Source organism: Neomonachus schauinslandi, chromosome 1, assembly GCF_002201575.2.
Source record: "Neomonachus schauinslandi chromosome 1, ASM220157v2, whole genome shotgun sequence".
NCBI classification, from domain to species: domain Eukaryota; kingdom Metazoa; phylum Chordata; class Mammalia; order Carnivora; family Phocidae; genus Neomonachus; species Neomonachus schauinslandi.
This window is the reverse complement of record NC_058403.1, coordinates 149,317,695-149,336,622: the sequence shown is the minus strand read 5'-3', so window position 1 is coordinate 149,336,622 and position 18,928 is coordinate 149,317,695. Positions and strand designations below refer to the sequence as shown.

Below are 18,928 nucleotides of genomic sequence, written 5' to 3'. Positions count from 1 at the left end.
AGGTAGATCTGTACCACAGGCTTGGCCCATCTTTGTGGCAGTGTAACCGTCTACCCTCAGTAGCTTCTGAGGCTCTCCCCATGTTCCAGCACAGATCAGTAACATAGTTCATGGTGGCCCTGAGCCAAGTACAAAAGGCTATATTTTGTTCATTATAAACTGTTTACTAAGATAGGGAAAATTATAGCAAACATTTATAGAAAGATTATAAAGTAACATTTTTAATTAAAATGTGTTTTTAATACTCAAAAGACTAAACTTACTATTAAAATAATTTTTTATATTGACAAATAACCCTGGTCTGCCAGGTAACCAGAGTTGTTATACTATGTAGTATAGTATAGAGTGCAGACTCTATACTGAACACAGACTTCAGTTTGTGAAATACTAAAATAATTCTTATGCTGTACGTAGTAAGAAATACTATGTTTTTTGCCTTTTAAGTAAGTTTGATATGTGCTGTTGATGATGCAGTTTTGTTATGTAAACACTTCAGTGTCTGCACTTCTGTTTAGGGAATGGTAATAGCAGAGACAAAACGTCAGATGCACGAAACCCTGGAAATGAAAGAAGAAGAAATTGCTCAACTCCGTAGTCGCATCAAACAGATGACTGCCCAGGGAGAGGAGTTACGGGAACAGAAAGAAAAGTCTGAAAGAGCTGGTAAGAACTCAGTGGTTATTTGTTTTATGTTAGAACTCAAAAGTCATGTAAAGTGCTGACCAACCAACATTTAGAAAAATTAGTTAAATATTGATACGGATACAGAGATTCTGTATAAGATACTGAACTGTTCCTTAGAGGGGGCAAGGGCTGGTAAACCATGGCCTATGGGTGAAATCCAGCCCATGCACGGCCTATTTATAGGACTCTCAAGCTTAGAATGCTTTTTACATTTTTATGTAAAATGTATTTGAAAAAAAGAATTATTATTAAATAATAATTATTTATTATTAAATAATTATATATTAAATAAATGCTACCTTGTAAATAGATGCTCTAGGGTAAACAAAAGGGTAAACAAAAAATATAAGATAAAGAAAGTATAAGATAAGCCTTTTAACATAACAGAATTATGTTTTGACATAATAAATGCTAGGCTGTGAAACTGTGGAGACCAGCATAGTGTTCTACAAGGTATGATACTGAGTAATGCTGGGAAAGAGAGGAGAGACCAGAGTGAAGGAGCATTTCAGGTTAGTGAGGGTGTGAGGTTTTTTTGTTTTTTGATTTAAAGATTTTATTTATTTTTTTGACAGAGAGAGCAAGAGAGGGAACACAAGCAGGGGGAGTGGGAGGGAGAAGCAGGCTTCCTGCTGGGCAGGGAGCCGATGTGGGGCTCAATCCCACTGGGATCGTGACCTGAGCCGAAGGCAGAGGCTTAACGACTGAGCCACCCAGGTGCCCCTAGGGTGTGAGTTTCGAGTTGGGCCTTGAGGAATGAATAGAATGGGCCTAAGCAGAGAGGTGGGGGCAGCATACATTCCAGTTACTACAAGGGCATCGCAGGCACAATGACTAGAGTGGATGTATTAATCAGCTGCAAACAGTTCTTGCTCAAGTGGGAAATAAAGGTGGATCTGAAAGAACTGTTAAAATCTTAAAAGGTGAGTCATTGAGCTTAGACTTTGGTGTACAAGGCAACAGGAAACCAGTAATAAGAAAGCATACTGTGATGGAAGCTAGTGTTTTACGTAGAAAAAAAATGAAGTGGGAAGTCAGACCTATAAGCAAAGGTAGAAATCTGGGTGTGAGGGACTGAGAGCTCCGGCCACCTTGGCTGGGATGAATCTAGGAAAGAGAGGAAGAGTAGCATCTGCAGAACTTGGTGTCTGATCAACTTGCAGGGGCAGAAGAATAGTAGAAGTCTAAGATGACTCCAAGGTTTTAAGCTTAGGAGATTGAATGAATAGTGAGAAGTCAGAACAGGAAATCTAAATGGGGAATTTGAGGAATGGAGTGAAGTGATGAGTTTGCTTAGATACTTTGAATTTTGTCAATCATGAGCTTTCCAAATGAAATTGTCTTCTAAGAATGTGGAAAAGAAACTAGAGCTTTTTAAAGGAGTCAGTAGCCTAAGGTGGAAGCCTGTGATTAAATCTGTGGGAGCGGCTGATTTCTCCAGGTAGAAGCTGCTAGTATCTATGAGCGTGCATGTGCCGCGTTGCCACGGCCACTAAGAGCCAGCATTTAGTTAGTTTTCTTATGCAAGGCTCTGTTATAAATGCTTTACTTGTATTCACTTGTGTGTGTGCTTGTATTTAATCCTCTCAGTTTCTTTGAAATGGGGGACTGTTATTACAAATAGGAAAACCCAAGAATGTGGAAGTTAAGTAGCTTGCCTACGTTCATGCACAGAGAGTAAGTGTATAGTCAGGACTTCAGTCTGGGCATTTTGAGTCCAGAGTCTGTGCTCTTAACCATAGAGATCTTGAGTTTGGCAGAGAGAAATAAATGAGGGGAAAAAAAAGTTACCCAAGAAGTCAGAGGAATTGTGGGTAGTTATGCTTTGGGGAGAATATAAGAGGCATTTCCAGAAGTGGGAGAGGTAGGTTGAAGACTTTAAAAAAGGTCTTTGACTTTGATGAGGATTTGATTCCCCGGGTGCAGTTTGAGAAATGATTTTAGAAACCAGATTGTAAGGTTTAAGATGGGAAATGGGTCTGGATGAGAGAGCTAGTTGGTTGATACCAAATGTGCTCATAAAATCTCTTTGCAGTTGTTTTATTAATAAGTGGTTGGGGAATTTAGTTAATGAATTTGTTCCCAGTAAACCCAAGAAAATTTCCCTCCAGAGAGCATTAATTGACAGCAACTCTCAGAATATAATCTCTGAGGAATTACCTGAAGCAGTTTGAGAGGTGTGAGGCATTGTTGAACAGATTTGCTTTCAGGGAATAGGAAACCTGATGTATGGTCTCAGTTTCTCATATCAAGCTTTTCCATTTTTAGGGCTGCTTTTGTTAACTAATGTAGCCAGTCAAGAGAAAATAATGTTGGTTAGGGGATTAAATTTTCTTTAAAATTGGAGTGTAGCTTATGAGGAGGTAGAAATCCATGACCCAATATCAAGTTGAAAGAGGTGAGTGACAAAAAGGTAGACAGAATACACAGTTAATTCACATGTAGGTTAAACATTTCCCAGGCTCCCATTTTAGTCATTTCATTAGTTAGTACAGCCTTCCTTCTCTTGCTTCTCCAGAACATGATTGTATTTTGTCTTTAAATGGTATTTTCATAAAACCATATTTTTGTAAATATTTCAAAGCTTGTAGGTTGGGAGACTTTCCTGTTAATAGTACCATAAAAATATCAAAAATTAATAAATACTTAGAGAAGTATGATTTAGTTATTTAATAAAGACATTAACTTTGGAAAGTCTTTGGATCACATGGTTGTACGTGCCTTTATAGATATTTTAAGAATTATATTTGTAGTCCTAATTATTGGACCGTAACAAAGTTATAACAGACTCATTCTACAGTGAAGATACTGCCTTTTAAATCTATAATGAAAACTGGTGTTGCACAACAACTGCATTTCATCTAATGATCGTAGTTAAGTCTGAACAGAACTCCTGAAATATAAAATGTTTAATTCAGATATAAAATGCGTATGCCAGTTGACAGAAAAGTTCCAATTTAATGCTCAAAGTAGGAAAAGGTCTTTTTATGTAAAGGAAGTAGAGTTTCCGTGGTCTGTGAACATAATCTGGCTCTTGGAGAATTCTATTCCTCTATGAAATATTTGTCTTTCTCTTTCTTGAATTTAAAATTCAAAGACTCAACATATAAGAGCTGGCCATGAGAAAGAAGCATTGACAGCATTAACATCATTAAAGCTTGTGGTTGTTAAGGATTTTTAAAAGTAAATTTGTCTACATAAAACGATTATAAAAGAATATAAACTCTCCTAATTAATTTTCAACTGTAAAAATTTAACCCTGATATATTTAGTAATTCTTGACGTGTGGATATTAGTAGACAACTTATTTTTTTGGCTCACCTATTCTGGCGGTAAAAATCAGCTCAAGTACATTTCCCACTACTTCCCACCACTTTTCTTGGAAAACAGTCTATTGCGCTGGTTCTCATAGTTTTTCTAAATGAGTGTGATGCCTCCCATATGTTGGAGGACACAGAAATCTAAATGTCTCTGATTTTAAAAAGAACAGTTCTGCCCTAAAAAGATGGAAACTATGTGAAATACGGTGACATGCCCACTTTACAATATACCCTGTACCAACATGTAGTACTTATTTACTCTCTAGAGAACTGTTGGGCATGGTTTTGAAGCACAATTTTGTTTTGTTAGAATTATTTATTTTAGTGGGTAAAGAAAACCAAACCAAATATATTTGTTAGAAGCATTTTACTACCATTGTTGATAGTTTTCCTTTCTAGGTGTCACTAAAGAACAGATGGCCACATCTTCAAGTAACCAGACTTTAAACTTAGAGAAGTCTGGTGATTCAGCTTTAGTGGATAATGCTATATTTTAGATGCTAGGTATTATTATTAGTAGTCTAGAATATTATCTCTTCAGTGCAACACAGAGTGTTCAGTGCAACAGTGCAGAATGTTAATGCTGCTAAATTTTGCCCTAGGTTTTGGCTGTTCTTTGTGTGTGCATGTGTATGTTTTAAGTGGGGTAGGAGGTAGAGGTAGCTGGCTAGTTATTAATACAATGTATTGCAAAAACACTGGAACAGAGAGAAAATGAAAGCACATCACTATTGTTTCAATACACTTCCATTTAGTTTTTCCTCCAGTCCTTATTTTTATATTATTGTAATCCTATTGGACATATAGTTTTGTATGCTCCTTTTTTTCCCCATTTAGCATTATTTTGAGCACTTTTACGTGTTGCTAAAGTACTAACATATTTTAATGGCTGTGTCAGAATGCATGTACATCACTTAACCATTTTCCTCTTGATCATCATCTAGATAATTTTATATTTTTGCTATTATGAGTAATAACTGTAACAACACTGTGATACAGCTTATTCCATATTTGAATTTTTTCTCAGGATAAATTCTTGCCCACAGACTTCTAGTCTTTTTTGTAAGTTAGTTTTAGGTATTTAAATATAGCTATTAGAAAAAACCCACACCACAGTGTTAAGTCCCTTGCCCCCCATAAAATGTTCTTGCCTACAATTTATGCAAAGTGAATAAAATATTCTACTTGGATTAGGAAAGTTTCCAGAGTGCTTTCCAGAGTATCTTTTGTAAATCCTGTTTCCCTTTCATTTACCCTGTCTTTGCCTAAGTCACGTGTTTTCTATGATTGGCTGCATTTAAAAACTTAGATTAACTCATAACATTCTTTGCTTTTTTATTGCCATGCTGTGTTTGTGCAGGAAATAAGTTTTTTATTCATTTGTATAGTATAGGCCTGATATATCAGAGACATTCAGTGGAATATGTTTATTTGACATTTGAAGGGCCCTCTTAAATAGAGTTTATGTGTTTAAGTCATATGTAAGATTTATGCATATTTATATAATAAACAAAAATCAGATGTGTATTTAAGTGCTTTGTTAGTTGCTGATAATTTATGTAACGGTTTTCTTGGAGTCTTAAGTCTCACAATACATCTTATTTTTGTGCATCCACACATGCCAATAAGTGAATCATGGTGCCTTTCCCAAGCCTTGTATGAACAGGACTGGGGTAAGGGCTATTTTCTTCTTTTCATGGGTACTTAGAGTAAGCTTTATAAAGAAAATTCCATGTTTCTCAGGCAAAAAAGTATGAATCAAAGTAGAATTTATGTCTGTCATGTTAGATAAGTAGTATGTACATATTTTGGCACTAAATGTATACCTGATGGAAAAATTTCTTATTTTAAATGGAATTAGATTTTCATTCATTATAAGTAGTTTATTTAATAGCCATGTATTTGCGAGTACTTGATATGTTTCTACATACATACATAATCATTGTCATCCTGCACTTAAGTCCCTGGCAGTGTCACTATTACTGGAAAGCATTAGGAACCCATTTCTTTGCTACAGAATCATATTTTCTTTTTTTCTTTCTTTTTTGAGTAAAGTTGACACACAGTATCACATTAGTTTCAGGTGTACAACATAATGATTGGGTAAGACTATATGTTATGCTGTGCTCAGCACAAGTGTAGCTCCCATCTGTCACCATACGGCGCTCTTACAGTGTCATTGACTATCAGAATCATATTTTCAATTTAATTAAATTTACTTAGCTTTAGCCTAATATCTTTTAAGATTAGCCTGATGTTTTCAAGGTATTTAATAGATAAATTTGCATGGTTAATGTAAGGACTACATGAAAATTTGGATAGATCTGTGAAATTTTTAGAAGTCAAAGCACGGTCAATCTGTAGAGTGAATCTTGTTATGTATTTCAGAAAGTGGCTTAAAAAGAAGATTTCCATTGCAAGTGTAATACTAAATTTCTGAAGACCCCAATTTATATACAAGTATTGCACTATCTGGTTTGTGCCACTGGGTGGTAGTATTATTTTCATTTTTGTAAACTCTAGACAAGTGGTTTTCAAACTTCTTAATCTCAGGGACCTCTTTACACTGTTAAAAGTTACTGAGGATTCCAAAGAGCTTTTGTTTATATGGGTTGCATTTAGTGATATTTACTCTATTAGAAATTAAAACTAAGAAATGAATAAAGTTTTTAGTTCATTTAAAAATAACAACTATAAACCTGTTACATATTAATCTAAACACTTTTATAAAAATTACCTATATTTTCCAAAACAAAATTTAGTATAAAGAGTGGTCTTGTTTTACATTTTTGCTTATCTCATTGTTTGGTTTAATAGAAGATAGTGGATTTTCATGCCTGTTTCTGTATTCAGTCTGTTGTGATATGTTATTTTGGTTGAAATATATAAGGAAAATCTGCCCTTATGCATATATGTATTTGGAAAAAAGAGGCCCTCATAGACCCGCTGAAAGGGCCTCAGGACCCTAGGATCTTTGGACCACATTTTGAAAACTGCTGCTCTAGACTTTTGCTTTTATTCACAAAAGAGCCTTGATGATGGGTGGGAATTCTGATAAACAAAATTCATTTTATTGCTTTCTCTGCTAATTTGCATTTCATTCATTTTGTAGTACTGCCTGTGTTTTTGTTTTTAGTTTAATGACGTGCACTTTAGCAGTTTTTTTGCTGGGATGAAGACATGGGCACTGGCTTACTTATTCATTCTTATGTCATTAATCAGCTTCTTAGGATCAACAGTTAATCTGCAGGTTGGCAGCCTTTCTGCACTTCTGCATCTATGTTTATTTCCTGCAGAGGGAGTAAAAATGGGTCTTATTATCCTTATAGTGAAGTGTACTCCGGGATAGTGCAACAAAACAGTAATGCTCCCTGAATCTCAGAATTCTGGCATTTGTTATTGCGATGGGTAAGGATGTTGAGGATGAGGAGAGGCAAAGGTGGTGAAGTGGCAAAAGTAAACATCACATTCTTCCTAGTTTTACCTAAGGTTTATTCCCCATCGCCTTTAACTTCATCAACTGCCTTTGAAAAAATTGTCTTCATGTCACCCAGTGCCTCGCTTATGCTTGGCAGATGGCAAACATCCAATCAATGTTTGATGAATGAATGGTTGGATTATTGAGCTGTAGATCGCCAACCTTTCCCATTTAATTCTTCTAGTGAGCATTTATCCATTTTTATAATCCCCATGGATGTGAGTGAACCTCGTCTGAAGTGGAAAGCGATAAAAGGCCTCCCCTGCATTTTACTTTTGACAGAGGACCATTCTTAAGGTTTATTAAATTTTTGCCTAGGAATATTTTCAAAGTTTTTTTTTTTGTTTTTGTTTTTTTAATAAAAAGTGCCTGAGATACATTGAATTTTGCTTTGGAAGAACACAGTGTGTTCTTGCAAGATTTGGCAGCAGTTCGTGCTTAGCTTTCCCGTTGTCGTGTGTTGTGACTGTATTTTCCTGCGCTCTCTTGCATGTTGGCAGAGGACTTGTCAGCTGTGGCTGATGCACGCTTTCTTTCTCCCCACTCACTTATCCTTTGTTGGTAATTGGAAGATAAATTATGTAGACATTCACAACATACTTCTTTACTCACATTAGAATCCTAGAATAGTTTCATTTTGGAAAGTGTGGGAAATTTATCTTTAGAGCATTACAAGCTATGGACAGCACTTTTCTGTATCTGATGGTTGTAAGATCAGAGGGTGAGACATTTCTGGTTGGTAAGTAAACTCAGTATATTCTCCCTCAACATTGAAATGGGACTCATTGTTGGAGGCAGACTTCCTGTAAGGAAGTGGCTTCATTCGTGGTACAGTGTGGAATCCAGAATGAGTTTGAAATATGTTTTCTGTGTGTCAATATATGTAATGTGTTTTAATGCCCCCCCCCCCCCCCCCCCGCCCCGGATACTTAACATTTCCATACAGCAAGGTGGAGATAGAACGCAGTGGAGGTTTCCTGTGTCTGTCAGAGATATAACATGCTATATTTTGTTGAGAGTTAGAAGCCATCAGCAATTGAGTGCTTCAGAAATTCTGGTTTAGTAAGATACATTATTGCCCAGTTGAGCTGGATCAATGTCAGCATTCTTAGAGTTTTTAAAAATAACGCAAGGTAAAGAGTGTTCCTTAAATATAATTTTAAAGTTCTGGCATCAAGCTAATATATTCAAGTTGATTTATCATCTGAGGGAAAAGTTGGATGCCTCACTTCTTGCATTTGAATGAGAATGTTGAATTAAAAGATTTCTTTCTAGGTATAAAATTATGTGGTTCTCTGACATGGTAGCAGAAAGTGGAAGAGAGGATTAAATTTAGATGAATGGAACCAGATCTATCCTACTTTAATCATTGTATGATGGATAATCAAGTGACTTAGGAAAATGATTAAGTGGACAAAACACTAAAATTAGAATATAATATAGGAGAGTATTCTAAAATTTACTGAGTGTGGCTAGAAAACTTATTTATTAGAAAATTATTTCTCAATAGGAACTTTGTGACATAGATTTTTTGTTGTTTCAAAAAGTGAGAGCACTGCATCTGTTTTTATCCTGTACTGGATTGTGGAATTTTAAGAATGAAAATGAGGAAAAGTCACTTGGTATTGCCTGTATACAGTTTTGTTTTATTTTGCTTAATCAAGAAAAGTTTTTCATTTAAAACTCAATTTTGTTGGAAGAGTATCAAAACTACTACAAACTAAGAGATTTCTGTAAAGTGCTTAAAAGTCCTAAGATACAATTTGACATACTGAATAATAACAGTAATGAAAAGATGATGGTGACATCCAACCATTAAAAAGGATTGTCATTTCTTTTCCCATTTTTCTATTTCCCAGATTTAAACCTTCAGCACAAACTGAGCAGTAAGCACCTTGTTATAGAATTTCTCTCCCATAATTGATCACTTGACTTATTTCTAGGAAATTAGGAAACTGATTTTTAAGAAATTAGGAAACTAATTTCTTGTTAGTAGCAAGAGATATTTCTTTATGCTTGACACTAAAATTTATAGTAAAAGAATATCCGAATAAAACAAAAACAACATTTTTCTTTAAATATTTTATTTTCCAACCTGATTATGTCTGGAGAATCTTGGTCTTTACAGGCAAATACCAGTAAAGTTAGATCAGGAATCTTTAAAAATGATTTCAGCTAATTAATATTCCTTTGTAATTTAGACCTTATTTGAGCATCAGTTTTATCTTTTGGACATATAAAATGAATAAATTGGACTGGTTTTGTTTTCATATCAAAGAAAATGTTTGCCAGAGAAGTTATTTTTTTAAATGTTGAGCAGAGTAAGTTGTGTTTCCCAGTTGTTACCAGAATTCGGCCTTTCTTTTGTCTTTTTCTGTACTAATGCAATTTACCATTAAGAATATGCTATAGAACAGATATTTGTCTTCAGGTATGAAATTCCTGTGCCCAGTCCACCCTCTGTTAAGCCAAGTTGTGGTTAGTAAAAGGGCTCTACTTTTTGAGATGCCATAGGTTGAAGTTGTACCTTTCTTATGCCACTGAGGGTGAAAATACTATATATATTAATGAACTGTCTCTCCCCTGGACATATGTTTCTTGATAGGATTAAAAACCCATCTTGAAAATTTATGTTTTGTTTATAGTCCATCTCTCTGGTAAAGGGAAATCTGGTGTCTTCTGTGAGGACTAAAGAAAATAATCTAGGATGATAATAGCAGTAGGATTTTGACAGCATATCGCTATGCCAGTGGAGAGAAAGAGAGCGTGTACAGTGCACACATGCATACACATACACAGATGCATATACACACAAATGTACACAAGCACACACATATGCATATTTTCAGTGCTGAGCTCCAGCCGTTGTATCCAACCTGTCTGATTTTGTTGGAAGCTGGGTGAGCGGTTTGAAGCCTTCTTAAATATCATACTACTGTACCCTTGATGATTGTTTTTGTAGGGCCTGAATTCTTACCTCACAAAGAACTCCCTGCTGGTTGTGCCTTTCTATATACTGTTGAACAGGTAAAGATTTCTTTCTAGTTAACAGCCCTGGTTTGAAACTTATACAAATAGTAGGTTTCATTTCAGAATACATTGTTTAAATATGTGATTCAACTAGTAAATGGTAAAACAAAAACCAAAAAACTTTGCTCTTTATGTATTATATGGTTAAGAGGTTTTTAAAAATAGAATTAGTCAAAGAATAGTTTTTCTATTCTTAAAAATGTCCTAGTGAGTGCATAATATTACCTAATTATTGATAATATTACCTAATTATTGATAAGAACTCCATAGCAAACAAAAAAGCAGTTGAAATTATATCATACAGAAGTAGGAACAAGTCTTCATTTCTTTGAATTTGTTATGTGTGGGTAGAGAGCGTGGGGAGCCATTAGTAATTTAATTTTTTTTCCAAACTCCTGAACAGTTCATATACGCAGTCTTAAGATCTGAATCCAGAACTCAAGGACAAATTGGTTTCAGTAACTGGACACTTCTTGTGGCTTTGTTGAATGGCTCGGAAATATCTCTTGGCTTAAAACAAAATGACTGTTTTAACCTGTCTTGCTACCGCTGCCCTTAGTTCCCGTAAACTGAATGTAAAACACTTTAGCTCAATGATAGTATTTCTTGAGATACTTGTTTTCTCCTGTTTTCATTATAGCTTTTGAGGAACTTGAAAAAGCCTTGAGTACAGCCCAGAAAGCAGAAGAATCATGGAGAAAAATGAAGGCAGAGGTGGATGAACAAATAAAAGCTATTGAGAAAACAAGGGAGGAGGAACGCACCAGTCTTCAGCTGGAATTAAGTCGGGTGAAACAGGAGGCTGTTGATGTGATGAAAGTAAGAATAGTTCTAGATTGTAACAGGCTACAGCAATTTTGAAACATAAGTCGTATGCTTTTCCTACAATTTTTGATTGTAAAGAAGAGTTAATTTATGTTTTAGACCTTGACCATTTCATGAGTTCAGGATATAGGAAAAAAATCACTTTGATAGAGAAAAGAATTTATATCTTTTTGGATATACTTCCCAAAGATAGTCTCTGCATGTAATTTCTCTTTTATGTTTTATAATCCTCTCTTTAAATTTTTAACACAAAAGATGGCATGTTATATATACTGCTCTGTGTTTTGCTTTTCTGCTTAATATGTTCCTCATCATTGACAATTGGTAATGGTGCCGCATTTGTTTTTTTTTGTTTTTTGGGTTTTTTTTGTGTTTTTTTTGTTTTTTTTTTTTGAAGATTTTATTTATTTATTTGACAGAGGAGACACAGCGAGAGAGGGAACACAAGCAAGGGGAGTGGGAGAGGGAGAAGCAGGCTCCCCGCAGAGCAGGGAGCCCGATGCAGGACTCGATCCCAGGACCCTGGGATCATGACCTGAGCTGAAGGCAGTCGCTTAACCAACTGAGCCACCCAGGCGCCCTTTTTTTGTTTTTTTTTTAATGCTGCATCTGTTTTAAAGACAGCTCAGGATTTCACTGTATGAATATTTCATAATTTAATAAATCTTCTACTGATGGATATTTAGGTTTTAATTTTTTGCTATTGCAAATGGTGAATATCCTTATATTTGTTCACCTGTATGTTTTTTTAGGATAGATTCCTAGAAGTGGAATATTAGGCAAAGATTATGTATTTTTAATTATTGTATAGTTGCTACACGCTCTGTGGAGCACACTTTATACACTAACAAGCAAGGTGTTACCTCACAAGGATGGTGTTACCTAGCTTTTTAAAATCTTTTCAGGCTTATCAGTTTAAAAAAATGACATTGTAGTTTTTTTTTTTAAGATTTTATTTATTTATTTGAGAGAGAGCGAGCAAGCAGGGGAGGAGCAGAGGGAGAGGGACAAGCAGACTCCACGCTGATTGTGGAGCCTGATGCAGGACTCAATCCCACGACCCTGAGATCATGACCTGAGCTGAAATCAAGAGACAGACACTTAACCGACTGAGCCACCCAGGCACCCTGACATTGTATTTTTAATGTGCTTATCTTTTTACCAATATGATAAACATATTTTTATATGTTTTAAAGGAATTGGCAGTTTTTCTTTTTGAGTTGGTTGGTCAGATCTTTAACTTGTTTTCCTATTGGACTGTTGGTCTTACTGATTTGTAGATGTTTCACACCTAGAGTAGGAATTATTTCTTTGGATATATAGTGCATTTGTCCAAATAATCTTCTCTCTCTTTTTTTTTTTTTTTTTTTTGAGAGAGTGAAAGAGCACAAGTGGGGAGGGGCAGGGGGCAGGGAGAGAGAGAGAGAATCTTAAGCAGGCTCCATGCCCAGCATGGAGCCCAGAGATCATGACCTGAACTGAAACCAAGATATTCGGACCAAGACACTCGGACACTTAACCAACTGAGCCACCCAGGCGCCCTGTCTTTTTTAAATTGACTTTGTTTATGATTTGTTTTAGCTTTGGGATTGGTTTATTTTGGGGGATGGCATGCAGAGATTTTTTCTTTTTCTTAAATGCTATCTGGATTTTTATTCTGATTTAAAAATACATTCTCACTAAGATCATTTTAAAATTCTACTTTTCTTATGGCACTTACATGCTTTTATTTTTTATTATTAAATCTTTGATCCAACTGGAATTTATTTGGTATTAGGAGTGAGGTAGGGATCCAACTTTAATTTTTTTCCAGATGACTGACTACCAAGTAGTCTCCAGATAATTTATTTAATAATCCATGTTTTCCCTTCTGGTATGACACACTGTCTTTATTTCATACTAAATTATTGTGCTACATATGGGTCTCTTTCTTGAATTCTCTGTGCTGTTCCATTGCTTCTCCTGACCATGTGCCAGTATTACACTGTTACAGTTACTCAGTTTCACTATATTATTTGGTAGCCTCCCCTTATTACTCTTATTTTTCAGAAGAGTGCTGGCTCTTCTTGCATGTTTATTTTATCCAGTGAGCCCCTCCCTCCCCATTCTGTTGGTAATTTTATTCAATTATATTAAATTTTTAGATTTATCTAGGGAGGTTGACATCTTTATAAGATTAAGTCTTCCTGTCCAAGAAAGAACAAGGCCAATACTTTTTAATAAATAGTGTATGCATGGAAAGCTAGGCGTCATTAGATTGGTGCAGGCAGGGCAGCTTGACCATAGTGGAGTGCCCTCTTTGAGAGCATCCTTATTCCTCCTCCTATACTTCCCCATCATGATTGGTGGGGAACATCCCTGCAAGATGTGGAAATGCTCCAACCCGGTAGGACTTATTACTGAAGCAACAGCCATCCTTGTCTTAAATGAGAAATACTTGGGGTACCTGGGTGACTCGGTTAAGTGTCCAACTTTTGATTTTCGCTCAGGTCATGATCTCAGGGTCATGAGATTGAGCCCCATGTCAGGCACGAGGCTGCTTAAGATTCTCCCCCTCGCCCTCTGCCCCTCCCCCACCTTGCACTCTCTCTAAAAAAAAATAAAAACATAAAAAGAATAAATGAACAATACTTGATGGGCTTTTCTTTTAATTATTGAGACTTTGGTGACTTTTGATTTATGTGGGAAATATGTTTTGATTTTTCTCTTACACTATTGGCTTGATTAAATTGCAATAAAGTATTATTTAATTGTAGAGTTACATATTTTATTCTGGGTGTTTCACTTTAACTATTTGGCTGACTTTCAGAAATCCTCAGAACAAATTGCTAAACTACAGAAGCTTCATGAAGAGGAGCTGGCCAGCAAAGAGCAGGAACTGACTAAGAAGTTTCAGACCCAAGAAAGGCAATTTCAGGAGCAAATGAAAATAGCTCTTGTAAGTACCTATTTTGTTTTTGTTATAGGTAAACTTTGCAGCTTTATTAAGTTGTCATCTCACTCCTACCTTTCAGCTTGAGGTCAGACTACTGGCAGCCTTGACCTTTGAGTGTGCAGAGAGGATAGGATATAGGCAGGGAAGAGGGTTGTCAGAGCTTGTTAACTTCGTATTGTGTGAAAATTATATTAACTAACAAGCTCTCATTAACCAGTTTATTTGTTTTTATGTCATCCCTCTCACCCTGGCAGTAGGCTGTGATTATGGAGAAGTAAAGGGGAAGATAGGCTAATTGAAGCCATGAACCAGTGACTGCATAACTCAGGAAAAATGTCTAGAAACTCACCAGACTGAATATCACAGAGTTCAAGGCTCAGAAAGTTTTGTCTGAAATGCATTTTAAAGAAGAAAAAATGAAAATGACCAAGTAGTTTTCATTTTAGTAGAATAATTTCAGTAGTAATTTTCAACACTTATATTTTAAAAAATAAAGTAAAATTTAAAAAATGACTGACTGGACTAAACAAAATAATATCCAGAAAAGCAAAGGTAAGATTTTGGGGAATAGTGTAATTTGAAAGTTTAAAACAAAAAAAAAATTTTTTTTCAAATTGTGAAAAGCCTTTTTATATAGGTTACCATAAGAAGTATTAATGCCAAAAAAAAGTATTAATGCGAAAAATGTAGTTTGATTGTTTTTATATGAAATTATTATCCATAAGATAGTATGTATAATTTTAAAAAACTTTTAGTGCAAAAGGATGAGAAATAGTATTTATAATTTTAATCTTTTTTATTTTTTAAAGACCTTATTTATTTTAGAGAGAGTGAGCACGAGCTGGGGCAGGGGCAGAGGGAGAGGGAGAGAATCTTAAGCAGACTCCCTCCTGAGTGCAGAGCCTGATGCGGGGCTCAGTCTCATGACCCTGAGATCATGACTTGAGCTGAAATTGAGTCAGACGCTCAACTGACTGAGCCACCCAGGCACCCCTATTTATTTATTTATTTATTATTATTATTATTATTATTATTATTTAAGATTTTATTTATTTATTTGAGAGAGAGAATGAGAGACAGCACAAGAGGGAAGAGGGTCAGAGGGAGAAGCAGACTCCCCGCTGAGCAGGGAGCCCGATGCGGGACTCGATCCAGGGACTCCAGGATCATGACCTGAGCCGAAGGCAGTCGCTCAACCAACTGAGCCACCCAGGCGCCCTATTTATTATTATTATTTTTTTAAGTACACTTTATCCTCAGCGTGGGGCTCGAACTCATGGGAACCCAAGATAAGAGTCACATGCTCTACCAACTGAACCATCCAGGCACTCCAGTCCAGAAAGGATTTAAAATCGTTTATGAGAATGCTTAAAACTATAACAGGACAGCATAGGGGCATAAAAATTAAAGAACAAAGCAGGACATAAATGAAGCCAGGAATTGTTCTAAAAAATTCCTGTCATAAAGATCTGTGTGTTTTCATGCTGGAGTAATTGGCCTTTGGGGACACTGAGACTTGAACATTGGCCTTGTTAAAACTGCGTTCTAGAACTGATCTACTCATATATTCTGAGTAGAGAGAGCAGGCTACAGATAGACATGAAGCACGCACACACATGTGCACTTGCTGCTTTCTGCTCCCCTTTCTACCTAGTTCCTCAAAGAAGTTAGCTTTGCGTTGATAGTCAAAGTTCAACAAACTATTAAAATGTCCTCTTTTATTTTTATGGGCACAGAGAGATGTATTTAAAATGTAGTTTACAGGGGTGCCTGGGTGACTCAGTCGTTAAGTGTCTGCCTTCAGCTCAGGTCTTGATCCCAGGGTCCTGGGTTTGAGCCCCACATCGGGCTCCCTGCTCAGCGGGAGGCCTGCTTCTCCCTCTCCCACTCCCCCTGCTTGTGTTCCCTCTCTTGCTGTGTCTCTTTCTGTCAAATAAATAAAATATTTTAAAAAATTAAAAATAAATAAAATGTAGTTTACATTAGACAATGTAGTATATTTAAAATGATGTTTTAAAATTGATTAGAAACTAATATTCTCCTATCAGTCTGCTTATAATGTGGCACAACACCTTTCCTTAAAGCAATGTGCTTCACCAGAGTGTAGTGAACTGAAAATATTGCTACTAGCAACATGAACTCTATGCAATAGGTATGGATAAGTATTCTTAATTGGAGTCCAAAGCCACTAAATGTTAAAAGTGCTCTCTAGAGCTTCTCTTTTCAAAGCAGTAAACGGTTTTAATATAGATGTTGATATATAATAAGGGCAATCAAAGAAGAAGCTTTTCGGGATTGAGAGGGTGATAAAAGAGCCCAGGTCATCTGAGAGGAGTTATGTAGGCTTTTATAGATATTTCCTTGATCTAATCCATATATTCACATGTAATTTTCTGATTTTGATTTGCTTTTCTATGTGGGGTTCCCTAATGAGGTATTTCTCACAAATTATATAAACTTACAATCTAGTTTCTTGGCCTAGAGTTGAAATAATCAAACTCTGGAGTGCAGAGAAGAAGTAGTGACAATTTGGGGACCCTTCACATTAAGCCGTGTTCTGCAAAATATTTTAAATAGTGGAAAAATAGCAGATATAGTGCAGTTAGTGGAACAAAATTTTTCTTTTCAGTAGTAATTGTGGCAAATATTGGCTGGACCACACTGGAATAGCCACAGTGCTTTGTTTCTACAGGCTAGGGCATGGGAAAAGAGAGGTGATGATACTGCCTACCTCATAGGGCTGGTGTGCAGATCAAATGAAAGACATGATTCCTGTGGAAGTGCTTTGGGAATGCTGAAGATTTATGTGGGTCTAAGGTGGTATTGTTTTTGGCACAGGAAAAAAGTCAATCAGAATATTTGAAGATTACCCAAGAAAAAGAACAGCAAGAATCTTTGGCCCTGGAAGAGTTAGAGTTGCAGAAGAAAGCAATCCTCATGGAAAGTGAAAATAAACTTCGGGACCTTCAGCAAGAAGCAGAAACTTACAGAACTGTAAGTTTAAGTAATATTCAGGTTGGAATTATTTGTATATAGAAACTATTGTTATCTCTCCAGTCAGTATAAAGTTGTTGAGAAGCTTTTGTTTTACTGGGTTAGATTCACATACCTGCACTGCATTTTCAGATAATAGTTTTTCCTGTGAGTGGTTTTAGTGTTTGCTGCATGGTGCTGCTGACTCTGCCTTTAGCTGGCTGTGTTTCTGTCAGCCACCCACTCTGACTCTCTGCACTCAGGCTCTGCAGCATCTCCACTCCATTGCTTACTTGCCCTTGATCTTTAGGAAGTGGCCTTGCTTTGTAGGCAGCACTTGCCCTGGCTTCATCTCATGCCATGTCCTGGACATAATTCGTCCTGTTTCTTTCTTTCTTTCTTTAAAGATTTTATTTATTTATTTGACAGAGAGAGAGAGAGAGACAGCGAGAGAGGGAACATAGGCAGGGGGAGTGGGAGAGGGAGAAGCAGGCTCCTGGCTGAGCAGGGAGTCTGCTTCTCCCTCTGACCCTCCCGACTCTCCCCCCCCCTCATGCTCTCTCTCTCTCAGTCTCTCTCTCTCAAATAAATAAATAAAATCTTTAAAAAAATAATAATAAAAATAAAATAAAACAATGGTGGACAAATTTATATATATGTGAACAAATTTGTATTATATGTCTCAGTGTGCACATTTTTAAGGCCCTCTGGCCCTTCCCTTAGCAATATATGAAGTGTATGACCTGTTTTGAATAAACTGATGTTATTTATACTTTTGCTTTGGTTTAGACAGTGAAAGAATCACACTTCTTCTTTTTTTTTTTTTAAATGTAAACATTTTTTTAATTTTTTTTTTAAGATTTTATTTATTTATTTGAGAGAGAGAGAATGAGAGACAGAGAGCACGAGAGGGAAGAGGGCAGAGGGAGAAGCAGACCCCCTGCTGAGCAGGGAGCCCGACGTGGGACTCGATCCCGGGACTCCAGGATCATGACCTGAGCTGAAGGCAGTCGCTTAACCAACTGAGCCACCCAGGCGCCCAGAATCACACTTCTTTCCCATAGTTCTAAACTGTACTTTACTTTCCCATGTCCAATATTTATGTAAGGTGGCATGGTGGAGGGGAATAGATAGGATACTCAGGAGACTTAGATTTTTCCGCTTGCCAGCTTTGTAAATTAATCATATCTTAATTTCTTCACCTGTCATACGGAGAAATTGGATTTGGTAATTCCTTAGGACTTTTTCCATTCTGATGTTGCATGGCTCTGCCTTACTTAGCTCTTTTTCCTTTAGAGCCCAAGATTGACATTTTCATGAGCTAACAGTAATCTTTGGTAAAATTTGTATAAGTAGCTTTTTGCAAAAAATCTTCTAAATAATCATTTTTGCAGTGGAAAAACCAGATACATTATTTATCTTCCAAAATCAAATTATGAAGGTAATAGAATACTATTAATAGGCCTTAAAAAACACACAGGAAAAATATAACCGTCTTCCTACCAATAGTTACTATTATCTACTTTATGATTTATTTCTTTTTGACTATCCATTCAGAATATTCTTGAAAATATGCATGATTGAAATAGTTACCCAAGTAGGTAGAAAGAATCTGAAGTTTTAAGTTGTGTTAAAATAGAATCTTTTCTTTCTTACACGATTCCTTTAGGAATTGAGCACAGA

General features: G+C 36.1%; 1 protein-coding gene across 1 annotated transcript in view; it reads left to right on the top strand.

Annotated features, from left to right (window-relative positions):
* GOLGA4 (golgin A4) overlaps positions 1-18,928 on the top strand; it is a 132,018-nt gene that overhangs the window by 66,682 nt on the left and 46,408 nt on the right. The window contains exons 11-14 of the mRNA XM_044920744.1: positions 516-663; positions 11,153-11,331; positions 14,147-14,275; positions 17,111-17,266. Coding sequence (XP_044776679.1) covers positions 516-663; positions 11,153-11,331; positions 14,147-14,275; positions 17,111-17,266 — 612 coding nt within the window. The remainder of the gene's footprint in view (positions 1-515; positions 664-11,152; positions 11,332-14,146; positions 14,276-17,110; positions 17,267-18,928) is intronic.